The sequence below is a fragment of the Paroedura picta genome, chromosome 13 (genome assembly GCF_049243985.1).
Source record: "Paroedura picta isolate Pp20150507F chromosome 13, Ppicta_v3.0, whole genome shotgun sequence".
Classification (NCBI taxonomy): domain Eukaryota; kingdom Metazoa; phylum Chordata; class Lepidosauria; order Squamata; family Gekkonidae; genus Paroedura; species Paroedura picta.
In genome coordinates this window covers 41,328,775-41,345,613 of record NC_135381.1, presented here as the reverse complement: position 1 = coordinate 41,345,613, position 16,839 = coordinate 41,328,775, and the positions used below count along the sequence as shown (strand labels likewise).

Below are 16,839 nucleotides of genomic sequence, written 5' to 3'. Positions count from 1 at the left end.
AAATTGCGACTGTTTGTCCACAGACTTTAAAGCCTCCACACATGGTTTGGTTTCTCAAAGGGGGAAACCATGAAGCCCTGCCACAGATACATAGTTCCCCTACGTGGAAACTGAATGTGGTCTTACAAGCTCTGTCAAAGGCTCCATTTGAGCCTGTCGCAAAGTGTTTGTTAAAAGACTTGGGTATAAAAGTGATATTCTCATAGCCATCACATCAAAAAAAGGCATGTCAGAATTGGTAAGTCTTATCCAAAGGATCAGACTTATGTATCATTCACAAGGATAAGGCAGTGCTACGCCTAGAACTGACCGTCAAATCTAAGATAGGCACCATAATACACAGCCCACAAGAAATCATTCTTCCATTTGTCTGACTGGATCTAAAACATCCTAAAGAATGAGAATGGCACAGTTAGAGATTCTGAGAACTCTTAAAGCATTTCTAATCTGCACAGAAAGCATAAGATCTGAGAATTTTTTCCTTTAAGTAGCTTCTCCGAATATCGGACAGAAGATGTCCGAAGCAGTGATCACTAGAATTCTGAGAACCTACATGGCTGAGACATACAAATCACTTACTTTGTCAATACCTACAGAGATCACTGCACATCCCACTCGCAGGGCATTTACTAATGCAGCTTTCGTAAACAGAACATCAGTTTTAGAAGTCTATAAATCAGCAATGTGGTCATCTATTGCCATGCTTACCAGGCACTACGAGATTGATCAATACAGTTTAGCTCAGGGGTAGTCAAACTGCGGCCCTCCAGATGTCCATGGACTACAATTCCCAGGAGCCCCCTGCCAGCGAATGCTGGCAGGGGGCTTCTGGGAATTGTAGTCCATGGACATCTGGAGGGCCGCAGTTTGACTACCCCTGGTTTAGCTGATGCTGCCCTCGGCAAGCGAGTCTGGCAACATGTTCTGAATCCAGTCTAAAATACCCACCCGGATATATTAGGCTCTAGAAGGGCCCATCCTTGCAGATGTCCTCCGATCCAGGGGGAGAACGACCATTGGGCTTACTGAAAAGGGTCCTTCTCCCCCGGAATACGGGGGACATCTGGCCCTCCTGATCTGATTCCGGAACATGAAACACTATTCAGGTAGCAAGAGACAGGTAAGCCTAGCGAAAGGCAGCATATTTCCTCTTTCCTTCCTGTTCTTTCTGTAACAAAAAAGTTTACAAATTGAGATCATTAATCTGTTTAAGGTTAATAAGTTCTAGCTTCAGTTATTCTACTCTATGGCTTTCGGAGTGTCCAGACTGGGGAATGAGTCGCTGCACACAGGAGAGGAAGTGAGGGAGGATGTTCTAATTAACCCCTGCCTCCCTGAGGAGCCGAAGGGAAAACCCATCCTTGCAGATGTCCTCCGTATTCCAGGGGAGAAGGACCTTCTTCGGTATGTCCAATGGTGGTTTTAGAATGTATCAAATATGATTTGTATTCAGGCAATTTCTCCTCAGACAGTTTCTATTCAGGCTATCTGCTCTGGGTTCAGTGCTTTTGGGAAGCCATTCAGTTTGCTCCCTGATTGCCACAGTATTGTCCTGCTTTTGTCTATCTACTGGTGTTTTCCCAGCTTTTCTCCTACCAAACAAAAAAACATCACAAAGTAGTAAGCAGCTTTCGAGGATCCCAGAAAGAGTAAATCAGAAACTTACTGCTTTGTGGTGTTTTCCTGTTTCTGGCATAGTTGCCAATCAAGACAGAATTATATTTTCCTTTAAACCACATGCAGTATTCAAGAATTATTATCTCAGTCTTCCTCCCTCTTTTATGCTTCTTGGTTCTTGTTCTTTTGTGAAATCACTGTTTGCCATTTTTATTTTGCAGCTGACATGGAAGAAAATTCCTTAAGAAGCAGGGATAAGCGGCTTAGTTTGAACTTGGTAAGTGTTCTTCTGTGGCAAAGGATCCAGGGAGGGAAGCTAGAAGGGAAGCATTCTTGGTTAGTTTTCAAGGAGCGCCTATCAATTTGAGAGGGATTTCTTGTAGCTACACTCATATCCTTTTTACTCTTGGGGGAAAATGCAGTTGCACCACCTTTATGATCAAAAGCAAAAACCTATGCAACCTGTAGTCTGCTTGTAGTTTCATTTGTCAGTTTCAGCAAGACAAACCCTTGCTTCGCCATTTTCTTCAATAAAGAGATTTATCATTTATAAGGTATCTGCTTATTGGAAATTCAGTAGGGGCATGACACGATGGAGAACAGCCCTAGGTGAATGGCAGGTTCATCTGGGAGATCGTAGTTCTTCGGAAAGAGGATAGGAGAACAAAACAGGAAGAAGTGGGAGGGTTGTGATATATGCTGTAAATCACCTTGAGCCTCCGGGGAGAGGTGAGTAACAAATCCAACAGCAACAACAACAACAACAACAACAATAATAATAATGTCCTCCAGAAGCTGAACAGCTGAAAGATCTATCTGCAGAGCCAAAGGGAATAATGTTTGGGCTTCTGACTTCTGACTTCGAGCCATCCTGTTGACGGTGCCTCTTTTCCTGTTCTTTCTTGTTTCTGAAGCCCTGTCGGTTCAGTCCGCTCTACTCCTGCCAGTTGGACAGTTCTGAGGACAGTTATGTGCCCATGCACCCCAGTACCTCCCCGCCCATCGCAGGATCAGATTGCACACCTGACGGCTACATTCCCATGAGTCCAGGCTCAGCTGCATTTACTTTCCCTTCAGTCAGCACTGAAAAGCGCTCCAGCCCTCTACCTGAGCTCCCGACAGATCTGGAGCCACCCCCAGTTAACCGGGATCTCAAACCTCGTCGAAAACGTAAGGAGCTATTTTCTAAGGGTGGGTCTGTGCTCAGATTTGCTGAAACTCTGGATGAGATTAGTTCCTAGCTGAGCAAGAATGCAGGGTCTGGAAAATGAGTTCTGACTCTTCACTCATTATCACCTGCTGCTTCCTTGCAGGAAATGATATGTAGATGATCACGTATATGTGAAATCTGTGCAGGGATTTTGAAATGTGTTTTTACCCCCTATATTAGTTCTTGGTGGGGTTAGAGGAGTTTCTCTGTTGTGGTTTTTATTGTTGGAGTCTGATGTGTATATTGTTACGTCCGGTTGGGTTTTTAATGGGGTTTTAATTTTGGATGAATTTGTAACCCACCATGAACCAGAAATGAGAGTGGCGGGCAGAAAGTCCGATGATGATGATGGTGATGATGATAGCTTCTGGAGGAAAAATTCTGTGTGCAGGGAGCAATAACCTCTGCTCACCTTTAGGTAATATTCAGCTTCCAAGAACTTCAGTCAGAAGCACAGAATACTTCCAGAATGCACTTCCCTGCCTTTTTCTGCCAGCGCTGGAACAATGACATCTCTCTTTCTCGCTTTCTTCCAGCACGACCACCTCCACTAGATCTACGAAATCTCTCCACCATTAGGGAACATACTGCCTTGACCAGAACGTGGACTGTGCCTTAGTGAGTATCCTGAATGCCTCTTGTTTTAGCTGGTCACCCTTTAGAAGGGAAGATTTTGCAGTAATTGTGCTGACCACCAGCTTTGCATATTGCTGAGCTGGTTGTTTAATGTTCTGGGGATGTTTCTAAACGGAGAGTCCGGATCTTCAACTGGAGTGGGGTTCCTTGGAACATCCATGAGATGTCACCCCACTTATTCTCCTCCAATCATGTTTAGTTTAGTCTATTGGATTTTTAGACCGGCATCTCAGCAAGCTGGCTCAGGACCATGTACAGAAAATATAAAAGACACAATTACAACAGGTAAAATTAAATTTAAAATTAGTTTTAAAAAGCAGTGGCAGGTTAAAACAGCATTCCGCAGGGCCTGTCAAACGGGGCCCTTCCACCAGGTCTATGGTTAAGGCTGGTACAGCCAAGGAGATCTGTATGGCCCCCCCTTCCAGGACAAGCGGCACGAGTGATGGTTTTTGAGTGACATCTGCACCCTCTTTCCTCCCACCCCTTTTTGTTATTTTCTGGGGGGAAGAGAATTGAGAAGGTTTTGGAAGCTTTTGAACAGTGATCAAGGGCAGACCAAAGGAAGTTTGAAAAACGGGATGTAACAATGGAGTTGGCAATCTCCCCCAAAAAATGTTCAGAACAAGCAAGTAGCAGACCTCTCCCACGTGCCAAGTGCCTTTTTACACAGGGCATTGCAAATGAAGTGCATGCAGTCGCCCGGGTGAATTAACTTACTGTCCTCCCCAACCGGTTGGTGGCCATACAAGCAAGTAAATGCACAGGCTCTAGTTGTGATTGGTATCTTCTTCAGTTTACGCTCCTTACCTGCCAGTTCTTATTCTTATTTATCCTTATCCGTGGTTCCTCTATATCAGGGGTAGTCAAACTGCGGCCCTCCAGATGTCCATGGACTACAATTCCCAGGAGCCCCTGCCAGCAAATGCTGGCAGGGGCTCCTGGGAATTGTAGTCCATGGACATCTGGAGGGCCACAGTTTGACTATCCCTTCTCTATATATTTGTGAAACTGCCTGTAGGGTGGAACGTGTCCAGCTGTCTGAGTTGGAATAGGGCCAATCACTGGCTACACCCTGATTGGCCCTGCCCCTACAGCTCCCACCCTCCCTCCCTGGGTGCTAGCCATGTTCCACCCAGATGCGCCAGAGACAGAGAGAAACACACAGAGCCCTGCCAGACCGACCATGAGCCCTCATTCCCTCCTATCGCTCCTGCTGCGAGGGAGGCAGAGAGAGACACAGAGAGAGCTGCCCCTGCTGCGACGGAGGGAGAGAGAGACACACACAGAAAGAGCTGCCCCAAACTGCACACCAGCCCTCCTTCCCTCCCACAAATCAGCACGCAGGGAGAAGGAGAGAGACACCGAGAGAGATCTGCACCTCCCAGTGTCCCCTGGGTCCTAGTGCCCATTGCATTCCTCCTTGCAATGGGATTTCTTGCTCGTTTACTTATATTTCAACTTCTGTACTACCACTCGCGAATGGCTCCTGGTGGTTCACAATGGGAAAATCTCCCCGCAATAAAATGCTCATAAAACAATCATAAAAACCCCAGCCATAACATTAAAAACCCTGATTACAACCACTACCACCACCCCGGTGGCGACAGCAGTCTCCTACCCTCCGACTCACAGACCTTCTGACAACAAATATCTCGGGGGAGCCATGATCTCACTCAGTAATGAGGTTCTTGAATGCCTGTTGCTCTCTCCTCATGCTGCGGCTGGCATTTGTCATTTTAAAAATTGCGGAAAGTCCTGCCAGCTTCAATGGCAGAAATGAATAATCCACCAAGGTGACATTGATGAGAACAGAATGTGTTTTATCATTCAGAGGGCTGCCCTAATGGAGCGGGGCTGGGTACTGGCCGATCCCCCACACAAGCTGGGTAAGACCTTGGCTCGGCTTCAGCGCATCTGCGGAAGCCCTTCCTTGACTGTGTGTTTGTGTTTTTTCTCTTTCTCCCTCACCAGCAATCGAACAAGCTTTATCTCCCCAGAAAGAGACGGCATTAATTCAGCCAGGGTCTTTGCCAGTTCGATTTCCGGAGAAGAGGAAGAAAGCTACATTCAAATGGTAATCGTTTTCCTACAGCTCTTCTCTCCTCTCCTGTGCCAAATCACGTGAACGGAAGGCTCGGGAGTCCAAAACGTGTGGCAGGCCTTCCCTTTGCCCTCTTAGAAACAGAAAAGGGGGAGCAAATAATACAAGGCCTTATTTACAGGGCGATAAGGGAAGTCCTTTCCCCTCCGCCCTCCCTCTGCCAGACCTCAGCTGTTTACGGGAACGTCAGTGGCATTTTCCCAAGTGATCAGGAGGACTGGGCGTATTTACATGACAATCAGGAAAAGGCAAGGAGCCAACTCTGGCTGCCATTTTAAACAAGGCCTCTACTGAATTTCCTAGGAGCACACAAAGCACTGAAGATCTTCTTTTCCTTTCTCCTCCCTTCTGTTTTGAGCCAGGTGCTGCACAGGGCTTGCTTTCTTCAAGGGGCGTTTTGGGCAAGGAGCATAAGTCGAAAGAATGACAGCTGGACGCAGGCCAAGGGATGCTGCCAGGGCATAAATGAAGTTGCCAAGCTGGGGGGGGGGGGCAAGGACAGGAGGGTGACAGAGCGGAAATTGGGAAGTCTCATCTCTGGACCTTTGCATTGGGTCCCCACAAAAATGGGAGGGGCATGTGGGGAGAAAGGAAGAAATTGATCCGTAGAAGCTCTGAGCTTCATCTCTGCTTGACTTTTTGGGGTTCCTTAGTAATGCCTTTTCTTAAATTTGATGCAGTGGCACATCATGGCTTGCTGCCCAAAACTGTATTGGTGATCCAGCCGAGTCACCCAGATGGACCGCTTGGGGCTGCAAAGTTAAGAGGACATCAGTGTCCTCCATGAGCTCTGTTTACTGCCACCCGTCAGTAGTCGGGCTGGTCACCCGATCCACTCCGGGGCCCAAGCCATTGCTGCCTGGGTCTAAGCCAAAAAGCTTGGCTTGCCCCTGATGATGGTGGTGGAAGCACAGATGAGATGAGCGCATTAAGGTTGGGCAGACCAAATGCCTTGAGTTTCTGGCTTCCTGGCGGGACCTGCTCCATGCATAGCACAGGCAGCCGAATCCATCACTTTCTGGGTTTTTCACCCTATGGTAGCTCCCAATCTATGTTTGTATGTTTGCTCTTCAAACCAGGATTGCAGACCAAGTTTATGACTGTCTGGCATACTCAACAACCATAGTTGGAATTAGCGGCTTGGTTTCCTGCCCCAGAGAAGCTAAGGTGACATAATGGGTGAAAACTGATTTCCACCGACATAACCAGGCTGTAACTGCTGTGAAGTTTCTTGCCTATGCATTCAACCTGCTAATTCACCAGCTGCTGACTCTTTGCTTAGCCATTTTGATCTTGCTCCTGCGTAGCTGTTTAGTGGCCAAGTGGAATCTTCTCCGAAAAGGACACGATGAATGGAAATGTTATTACCTCACAGAGCCCTTTCACTTTCTCCATTGTCTGCTTATTTTTGTCTGGGAAATAGAGGGGATTCATCTTTCTTTATAAAAGGCGGCAAAACATGTCAAAGATTCAAAAGGCTACGGTGGGAAATGCCCATAAATAAACAGTTGTTCTGTTGACTGCCCCTCTCCTGCTTAATTAACCCATTTGATCTGGCTAGACTGCTTAGCGATTTTAGACCCTCAAAGATTTTGTTATTTATGATGCTTGCTGATTCTCGTCCCCCCACAGGAGCACCGGGCAGCAACTTCTCCGTGTAACGGGGCTTTTCTATGGCCAAAGAAGTTCAGCCTTGATTACTTAGCACTGGATTTTAATTCTGCTTCCCCATCTCCTGTACAAAAGGTAAACCTGGCTCAAGTAGTCTGCTCATCCTTGTCATTAGTGACTGGCAACAGAGTTGGTATCTAATCGTAGCACACTCCTTAATCCAGGACTGGAGAATATAATTGTAAGGAAACTCATCAAGATAAAAAAAATAACACTGGCCTTGTTCCTCATTGAGATAAATCTTTCAGCGAGGGCAGAATTGCTCCTTAGGTGTTTGTAAGAAAATATGTGACTCTGTTGTGTTACAGAATGCAGTTGTTAGATTCCCAATATAAATGGAGAGGCTGGCAGGAACCCACTTGCTTTTGGACTTCCTGAGAACCCAACTAGATGGGTATTTAGATACTTGGTTAACATAGCAGTTTGCCCAGCCATAGGGGCAAGATATTGAATGCCGTAAATAAATCTAAGGAGTATATTGCAAAAAAAAATTATTTGGGTAGATTCTATTCACATTCAGGTTGCTGCCCACAGGTGAGAGAGTACTTTGCCTATAACAAGAGACCAGCTGAATCCAGTGTCATGGAGTCTCAAAGTGGCTTACAGTCGCCTTCCCTTTCCTCTCCCCACAACAGACACCCAGTGAGGGAGGTGGGGCTGAGAGAGCCCTGAGATTACTGAAGAAGAAGAGTTGGTTCTTATATGCCGCTTTTCTCTACCCGAAAGAGTCTCAAAGCGGCTTACAGTCGCCTTCCCTTTCCTCTCCCCACAACAGACACCCAGTGAGGGAGGTGGGGCTGAGAGAGCCCTGATATTCCTGCTTGGTCAGATCAGCTTTATCAGTGCTGTGGCGAGCCCAAGGTCACCCAACTGGCTGCGTGTGGGGGAGCGCGGAATCAAACCCGGCTCACCAGGTTAGAATTCTGCACTTCCCCACCTAAAATCCTACGCACGCATGCACGCACGTATGCACGTACTGTTTTTTGACCCTGTGAGAAAAATTTAAGGGCAGCCAACAGCCAGCATAATGTAGTGGTTAAGAACAGTGGCTTCTAATCTGGCGAGCTGGTTTTGATTTCCCGACTCCTCCTCCACATGCAGCCAGCCAGATGATCTTGGGTTTGTCGCAGCCCTGTTAGTGCTGTTCTCCCACCATCTGCACTCTGATCTTCCTCTTGAAGTCATATCCCTGGCTTCTGCACAGTATAAAATAATACAGAATTGGTTTTAAAAAAAAATCCAGAATACACCTCAGTTGCATTGCTGCCCCAAAGAGAGAAAAGCATGTCCTTCATAGCTGTTTTACCAGGTGTGCCTGATCTGTTTAGGTCTGGGTAACAAAGTGACCAATGGGAGATTAAGCTGACGGATGTCACCTGATGGCTCCCCCAGCATCGGGGTGCAAACGGAAAACCAGCTAAAGGGGCAGGTGTGGGGGGGGGGATTGGCATAAACCCCACTACATCCCTGTTACGGATTTTGCTCACCGCTTTGTTCTGTTCCGTTGTCTTTCTTGGGCAGAAACCCTTCCTCTCCGAAGAGCAAAGAGTGGATTATGTGCAGGTGGATGAACAAAAAACTCAGGCACTCCAGAGCACCAAACAGGAATGGACGGATGAAAGGCAGTCCAAAGTGTGAGGAGCGTGGGGGAAGCCAGTCCCTTGCCTGGTTTAATTTTGCACATTTCAACCTGGGAAGCTTCATTATTCCACTGCCACAGTGAAGCCTGGAGGATCCTGCTGGGGAAACGAAACGATCGTTTGAAAGGAGTCTGTCTGTCTGTGGGCTTGTTTTTAGAAGATCGGTCGGAAGCACATCCGGCTCATCCATCCCCAGAGACACCCATGGTTCCATCCCACACCTGAGTTCGGGTCGTTTCGGGATACTTAATGGGAACATTGCAGTTGCTTGCTACTACTGTGTTTTTGGTGGCGGTGGTTTTTCGATCCTCTCTGTTTCCGACGCTGCAGCCGTTGCTGCATCTGATCCTGACAGGTGTTGGGAAAATAAGGGCTAAACATTACAGAAACAATATAAGAGACCTTTGAGGAAGGACCTCCCCAGGTATCCAGTACTTGACTTTCATTGACGTGTCGGGAAAGTGTAAATAAAGAGGACTTTACACTGTTGAAAATGGGACTCCTCATCTGTTTCAAGCATTATCTTCCCAGACGGGCAGCAGTCATCCCGACCACAAGCCTCCCTGCCGCGTCTGCCTTCCCAGTGGCTCCTGGCGATGTTTTGTTTTGGAGCCTCAGTTCTTCAAGGAACTGTAGCACACACACACTTGCACTAGCCATGTGATGCCTCCCAAGCCTTTGCTTCTGAAAGAAACACGGGGCAGCATCAGTATTCTTTTTGCAAGGTGGCAAGCGATCGGCAGAGAATCAGAACTATGTTGTTGGAGCTGCAAAAGAGAAACAATCCAAACAGAATGCAGTTTGAGGAGTTTGTGAATGCTACGGAATGTCTGGGATGAACTTCATTCAAGCCTTTAAGCAGTTATTTTACGACACAGTTAGCCTTCTTTTAATAAAATTAACTGTGGCCTCACTCCATACCTCCCCAAGGAATGGAGCGTCCTACCAGCTTGGTTTTGCTTTTTGCAGGGGGTGACCCCTAGCTTCACCTGGTCCTGATATGAGATTGCTCCTGCAGTACTCCTTAAAGTGCAGCAGGTGACTCCAGATACCCGATTTTGGTTTGGCTCCTTTTTCTGCCAAGCCGCCTGTGCCGACTCTGGATTTGTGAAGACTCCAGATGCACTTGGTAGAACACCCTGGACCCTCGCCTCTACACCTTGGCACTTGGGAAAGCTGGCCCCATTAAATTTCTGCCTGCTGTGTAGAGACACAGGAGCTCTGTCAGAAAAGGACAAAAAGAGAAGCAGCAATCTCTGAACAGTTCAGAGCCAGGAGTCTGAAAGGAGGGGCACCGTTTCAGTAGCTGAGCCCGTGAGATCGCCTTGAGGGCTTGGGGTGGCTGGAATGTCTCAGTGAGGGACAAAACATTTCATTAGAGCACAATGCAAAAGTGTGGAGCCCTCAACAAAGCATTGTGGGCTTTGTGCTCCAGTTGCACCTTCCACTATGGATGCTGGTTTTTACTGGCTCACGGCGGCTTGGTCGGCAGCCATGAGCAGCTACGGCCTACCTGCAAGCAGAGAACGCTGATCTTAAAGGCCAGTGTTGAGTCATTCCCTCCCCATCAATTACAGCTTTTAATAATTAGCTACTACGGTAGTCATTCCTCAATGTACAGCCCTTGTACCTCCCCTGCTGGGTTAAGCAGTCCTTCCCGTTGACCTGGATGTTGGAAACAGAAGTTGGGTTTTATGACCTTTAGTCCCTTCTGGGCAGCCTTTGCAAGCGGGTCCTGTACAGCAGGGGTAGTCAACCTGTGGTCCTCCAGATGTCCATGGACTACAATTCCCATGAGCCCCTGCCAGCTGGCAGGGGCTCATGGGAATTGTAGTCCATGGACATCTGGAGGACCACAGGTTGACTACCCCTGCTGTACAGAGTTCAGCCTTTATGGAAAGCCATATTTATCTCGATGGACTTGACCACAGGACTTCCATTATTAACCTTGATGATGTGGTCGTCAAGTGGCATTCGTGCCTGTCGATTTTGGCATCATGCGTTGCCAGGATGCAGCGGGACACCGTATCTGCTTTGTCATGTCTTCCGTGGTCTCTTCTTAGAACAGCAGATTGTGTCGCTTTGGTGTCAGCCACTGCAGATTGTGTGTGTTCAGTTTCCAAACGTTGCCTAGCAAACAGTGGTCCTGAGAACAGGGCACATCACCAAATAGAAGCTCAACTACGTATGATGATCCGTTAAAGAATTTGCAAATGTCGTTTTCTGGGATTTGAGGACAGTAGGCGTAGGGACGCTTCAGGCTTTACTCCCATGCCACTGGAAACTCCCCTGGCTACTTTTAGGCATGTGGGGGACGTGGGTACCTGTAAGTTTCCCCAGCAGGGGCAAAAATAACATTGAGGATGGCTTTTTCCAGCAGAAGAATAGCCAGGGAGGCAAAAGTTAACGTTTCCTTATACCTACTCCTTGATGAATCAATGGGAAACCCCTCCAGTGTTTCTCAGATGTGTAGCTGAATGGTTTGAGGTCTCAGAGCCAGCACCTGCCTTCCCATGAAGTGTGCCATGTGCTCTGGTGAGCGACAGGGTCACAGCCCAGCACTCACAGCAGCCACACAAGAAAGAGGTCCTGGCCTGCACCTCGGCAACAGCCTTGATTTCTCCTTAGAAATAATGACCGCCCCCCACAATGCTTCAGTCAGGCCTGCTTTGTGTGTCTTGACGCGTGTGGGACTGCATTCAGTGGTCAAGAGGTCCAGTATTTAAACTCTTCGATGCTGTGATCAAGCCAGTGGAAAGAAATGCCATTCTCTTAAGTTTTCTGCTTTGCAGACTTTTCTCAGGTTTCCCTCGAAAAGTGGATGAGGGATAGATGTTAATAAAACTGCAAAAAAAAAAAGGGGGGGGTTGTGTTAAGTTTGCATGTTTTGGGGGTTTGCTGACCGTTCCTTGTGGTCGGAGGACAACATTTCAGCCTAGTGAAGTTTCCCCCAGCAATCCATTTCTATTCCAGAGAAAGATTCAGCTGCTGAGGTTTTGGTCATGTGCCAGTTAAAACTACTGGAGAATATCTAGAAGAAATATTTTTAAAACCCTGAATGGAGTGAGCATTAAAGTAAATCTAAGTCTGTTATATGCAGAGGGGGGAGGCATTTGAGTGGGGCAGGGCAAGACTGTCGTCCACTTTTGTTGTTGTAACAACAGTTGTACATATTGTGTGCACATAAAGTCATGTTTCTTTTTCTAATAAAGCCAAAAGCGAAAAGATAATTTTCTTGAGTTTAGCAAAAGACAAGTCCTTGAATACCTTGAAGATGCAATTTTGAGATGCAACGGAAATCACTCCCTTCAGTTTTATCTAGAAAATTATGGAAGGGGAGGACTGGGACAAAGAGAGGGGGAGCGTCGTAAATCGGGTGTCATTGAATGGCTTAGGTCAGTGGTTCTCAACCTTTCTAATGCTGCGACCCTTTAATACAGTTTTTCATGTTGTGGGTGATCCCCAACCATAAAATTATGCAACTGTTCTTTCACAGAAATTAAACCGAAACTGACCAATGGTGTTTTTTTCCAGGGATTCTCGGTTCAGTTCTGCCTCTTGTCCCACCATGCCGATCTCGCTCTTTTCCACTGCTCCAGACAGACGAACGCTCTATCTCGATCTACCCCGCAAGACTGTTGTGTGGATGCCCCCCCTCCCCAGCCAAGTTACTTGCCCTGCCATAAGCCCCGTGAAAGGGTCGTTCAACCCCCAAAGAGGTCCGGACCCCCAGGTTGAGAGCCACTGCCTTAGGTGGTTCTGCAGAAGGAATGTTGAGAAAGATCAGAGGTTCTAGCCTCAGAGAAAATTAACTAAAATGCTAATGAAGAGGCAATATGAAGAAGTGTGAGAAAATTAATTGACATTTGTAAAGGCTCATGGTATGGTACGGGTATTTCCAACCAGGGGTCCGGGGAAGCTCCAGCCACAAGTGGGGGAAACCGCTGCTTCTGTTGCTCCCCCTCCCAAGCATGAGAAAATTCTCTCTTGGTTTTCGCACTGGGAGGGTTTTCGCACTCCATACCTACTCCCTCTTCAAACTACTTCCTGTCTTTCCCTCCTCAGTCCTCCTACGGGCTGCCTATTAATGCAGGCAGTGATATCACTTCCAGTGACATGTCACTTCTGGAACTCCTTGAAGCCTGGCACATTACTGCAGGGCTCCTCTATTGTCAAAGAGTTGAAAAGGGCTGGTATGATACATCATGTTAAGAAGCCGTCTGTTGTTTACTTCATTTGTACCATGCTTTTCTCCCCAGTGGGGATGCTAAAGAGCTTATATCCTTCTCCCCGCCTTCATTTTATCCTGTGAGGTAGGTGAGGCTGTGAGAGTTTGACTGGCCTGACTTTCCATGGGAGGCTGCGGATCCAAGCCTCCGTCCACCAGATCCACCAATCAAATTTCTCAAATCAAATTTCTCTGCCAAAGTGGCTCGAGGATGGGTCCTGTTGGGTTAGGTTTAGCACTTTGATTCAACCCTGTCTTTTGATGTTTGGTGCTTGACCTTTGCTGAGACCAAAATACATAGCATCATAGAGTTGGAAAGGGCCACCAGGGTCATCTAGCCCAACCCCCTGCACAATGCAGGACATCACAGCTACCTGCCCACCCACAGTGACCCCAATTTCATGCCCACCAACAAAAATCTCCAGACTCCAGCCTGGCCTGGAGGAAATTCACCTACCATCCCACAGTGGCTATTAGCAGTTCCCTGGGTATTCAAGGAAGGGCCACAAGAGACAAACACTGGCAATCCCCTTCCTGCCCACAGACTCACCATCTGCCTAAGTTCATAAAATCAGCCTTTCTGTCAGATGACTATCCTCTGCTTAAATACTTCCAAGGATGGAGAACCCCCCCACCTCCCGAGGAAACCTGTTCCACTGAGGAACCGCTCTGTCAGGAACTTTTTCCGGATGTTTAGTCGAAAATTCTTCTGAATTAATTTCAACCCATTGATCCAACCTTCTGGGGCAACAGAAACCAACTCTGCTCCATCCTCTTAGATGACAGCCCTTCAAGTATGCATACCACAAATAGAACACGTTGGCCTGCAACTAATTGTCAAAATACCAGAAAGAGAAATACACAGTGACAGACAGAGCCCCATTCATTGTTGTGGTCATAAAATCAGGCCTACAGAAACCCCAGCAGGAGAGAGAAACTCCAACTAGAACCTACCTCGACATTTGATCCTAGGTACCTGCAGTCCTTCCTGGGTCAGCTTTAGTAAAACTTCCAGTTCATTACTCGATCTGGCCACCCACCTTCTGATGAAATTCTCCCCTCAGGCCAGATGTCATGGTGAAGGTTCATTGACAGCAGCACTCTGCAGATCCTCAGAGGCTCTCATGTACTACATGTTGCCAGCTGCGTGGGGAGAGAGAAACATGCCTTGTCCCTTTCAGAGAGGCTGCATAATTTATTTATGCAGCCTCTCTGCATAAATAAATTTATCACTATTTATCAGGTCCTGCTTTTTATCTCCATGCCATTAAAAGCTTCCACAAATGAAACTCCTCTTAAAGAGGCAGTAAAGAACACCAAATCATGCAAAATTCAATGCAAAGTGTAAACATTCGGATATAACGCTGGCAGGGGCTCCTGGGAATTGTAGTCCATGGACATCTGGAGGGCCACAGTTTGACTACCCCTGACCTAAAGCAATTGAAGGACGCTACACTTGCAATCTTTTTTCATTATCAGGTTCAAGGTGTTGGTTTTAACTTTTAAGACTATACACGGCCTGGGTCCTGCCTATCTGAGGGACCGCTTGTCTGTCTGTGCCCCCGGCAGGTCGCTTCGCTCTGTAGATATGAATCTCCTGGTTGTCCCCCCCCTCCCCGATGTGCACCTGCCTGGTGGAACAAGCTCCTGGAAGAGCTGAAGGCCCTGACGGAACTATTAATATTCCACAGGGCCTGTAAGATGGGGCTCTTCCAGCAGGCTTTTGGTTGAGGCCGGGGCTGGGGGAGAATCCCGGGGTGGACTGATCAATCCGTGGGTCTGCCCTATGACATCTGACTGTCTGTTCTTCCATCATACGCCGTTAATGGCGTGATACAGGGGCGGGATGGGAACTGGGGAGTTGTTTTTGGTTTTCGTCCGCCATCTGCCTTGCTTTGTCATTCGTGGAGTTTGATTGTTCTAAATGCACAGTTTTCACAGTGGAAGGCGGAAAGCAGTGGGGTTGCAAGGAATTTCCCACATGGGGGAGCAATCAAACACACAGCACCCTACGTTAAGAGATATAATTCCACAAATGGTCCTGAGCCTTGAAGGGAAAGGAAGATTCTTCCAAGTGCTGCTTCTGCTTTTTTTATTTTCCAAAGCTAAAGATAAAACAGTACGAATAGTCTACATTATTAATACAAAGAAAGATAGGTTATGCTCTTCATTTGATACACTTAATTCCCTGTTTCAGTCCCCTTTTAAATTATTTTCTTAAGTAATTCAGATAGGGCCCCATTGTTCTTGAAACACCTCTTCTGTTTTTCCATTAACTATCAGTGTCAGTTTGGCCATCTTAGCAAAGTCCGCTAGTTTGTTCAACCAGTCTTCTATCGTAGGTTGTTCTTGCGTTTTCCATTTCTTGGTCAGAACTAGTCTTGCTGCCATCTTCGCATAGAAGAATAAACTTTAGATATGAGTTGGAAGGCACTGTGGAGGTATACTTAGTAACATAGATTCAGCTTTGTTGATACAAAGAATGGTAAAATATAGTCTTCATTTGTTACATTTACACCCCCTCCATTAAGCGCCTCCTTTTAGTTATGCTTTAAGTTTAGACTGGGAGGTACTGCGGAAATATATTTAATAATACATTTAATAATACACTGACTGGATTCTAACTATGACCCAGCAGGTGACGGATGCAGCCTCCCTGTTGCCCTTCAATAGCTGTCATCTGGTGTTCATCTTGTAAAAGCCTCCTAGCAAAGGATTCAGTTCAAAGACTTCCTGGTTCCCAGTTGCAAGGCTTGTCTTAAAGTGACTGCACTCCAGAAGCCCTAACCTCTCAGCAAAGATTTGCCGCTTGGATTTATTCCCCCTTCCTCTGCTGTCTCCAATCCTCTCCCCCCCCCCCACTCCTCATTCAAGAAAAGAGATTCCTGCTGCGCTTGACTCCCCTCCCCACTTTGAGCTTCCCCAATCAAGTACAGAACACTTTCTGTCTCTATTGGGGGGAGGGAGGATAGACGAAGACCCGAGTTCAAATCAATCTGAATTCAGCAGGATCCACAACGGAAAAAAACAAAATGCAGAATCAGCCCAGGACACTATCCTGTCTATGCTAAATATACAGTGATGCCCCCTGCAGTGGACACCCTTTCTAATTTGTTCAATTATGCACACTGCAGATCTTGTGTAGTCCAACAGAGCCTGAGTTGGGTTTCCAGCCTTCAGCTGGAGCCTTGCAATTTCTTGGAATTACAACAGATCTCCAGAAAATCTCCGGATAACAGTAATCTGTTTCCTTGCAGGACAATGGATGGACTCTACAGCATTGTACTCTACTGAGAACCGTCCAATGCCCAAGCCCTGCCCCCCCCTAGGTTCCACTCTCACTGAATGTCCCAACCTAGACATGGCATCTCTGGCAACCAAGTAACCTAGCATGAGTGAAGGCCCCAGGTAAAACTGACTATTCATATTGTGTTCTGTGCAAAACGACAGACGGTCCAAAGAGAAAAAGAGGAGAACATGCCCATCAAGAGATGGAATCAACAAGAACTCCCTGTTTTCTGTAGCCCGTTTTAATCACAGAAACAATGGCTTGGTGAATTAATGACCAGAAGGCCTTCCTCCTATTCAGCGCCCAGTGTAAGCGGGCTGTCAGTCACAAAAAAGTATAAGAGGTGAGAGCAGGTAGGCATATAGGAAGCATTGCTCCAAGTCTGCCACAAAGAGGTTGCCATGTTGAAGGGCCATGCGGGTGTCCATGGCTGTACCAAAAGAC

General features: G+C 47.0%; 1 protein-coding gene across 3 annotated transcripts in view; it reads left to right on the top strand.

The window, feature by feature from the left end:
* Positions 1-16,603, top strand: part of GAB3 (GRB2 associated binding protein 3) — a 92,452-nt gene extending 75,849 nt beyond the window's left edge. For all 3 annotated transcript variants that reach the window (XM_077307477.1, XM_077307479.1, XM_077307478.1), the window contains exons 5-10: positions 1,839-1,894; positions 2,532-2,787; positions 3,364-3,445; positions 5,438-5,540; positions 7,200-7,313; positions 8,760-16,603. In XM_077307477.1, coding sequence (XP_077163592.1) covers positions 1,839-1,894; positions 2,532-2,787; positions 3,364-3,445; positions 5,438-5,540; positions 7,200-7,313; positions 8,760-8,876 — 728 coding nt within the window. In that variant the 3' untranslated portion in view covers positions 8,877-16,603. The remainder of the gene's footprint in view (positions 1-1,838; positions 1,895-2,531; positions 2,788-3,363; positions 3,446-5,437; positions 5,541-7,199; positions 7,314-8,759) is intronic.
* Positions 16,604-16,839: the final 236 nt, after the last annotated feature.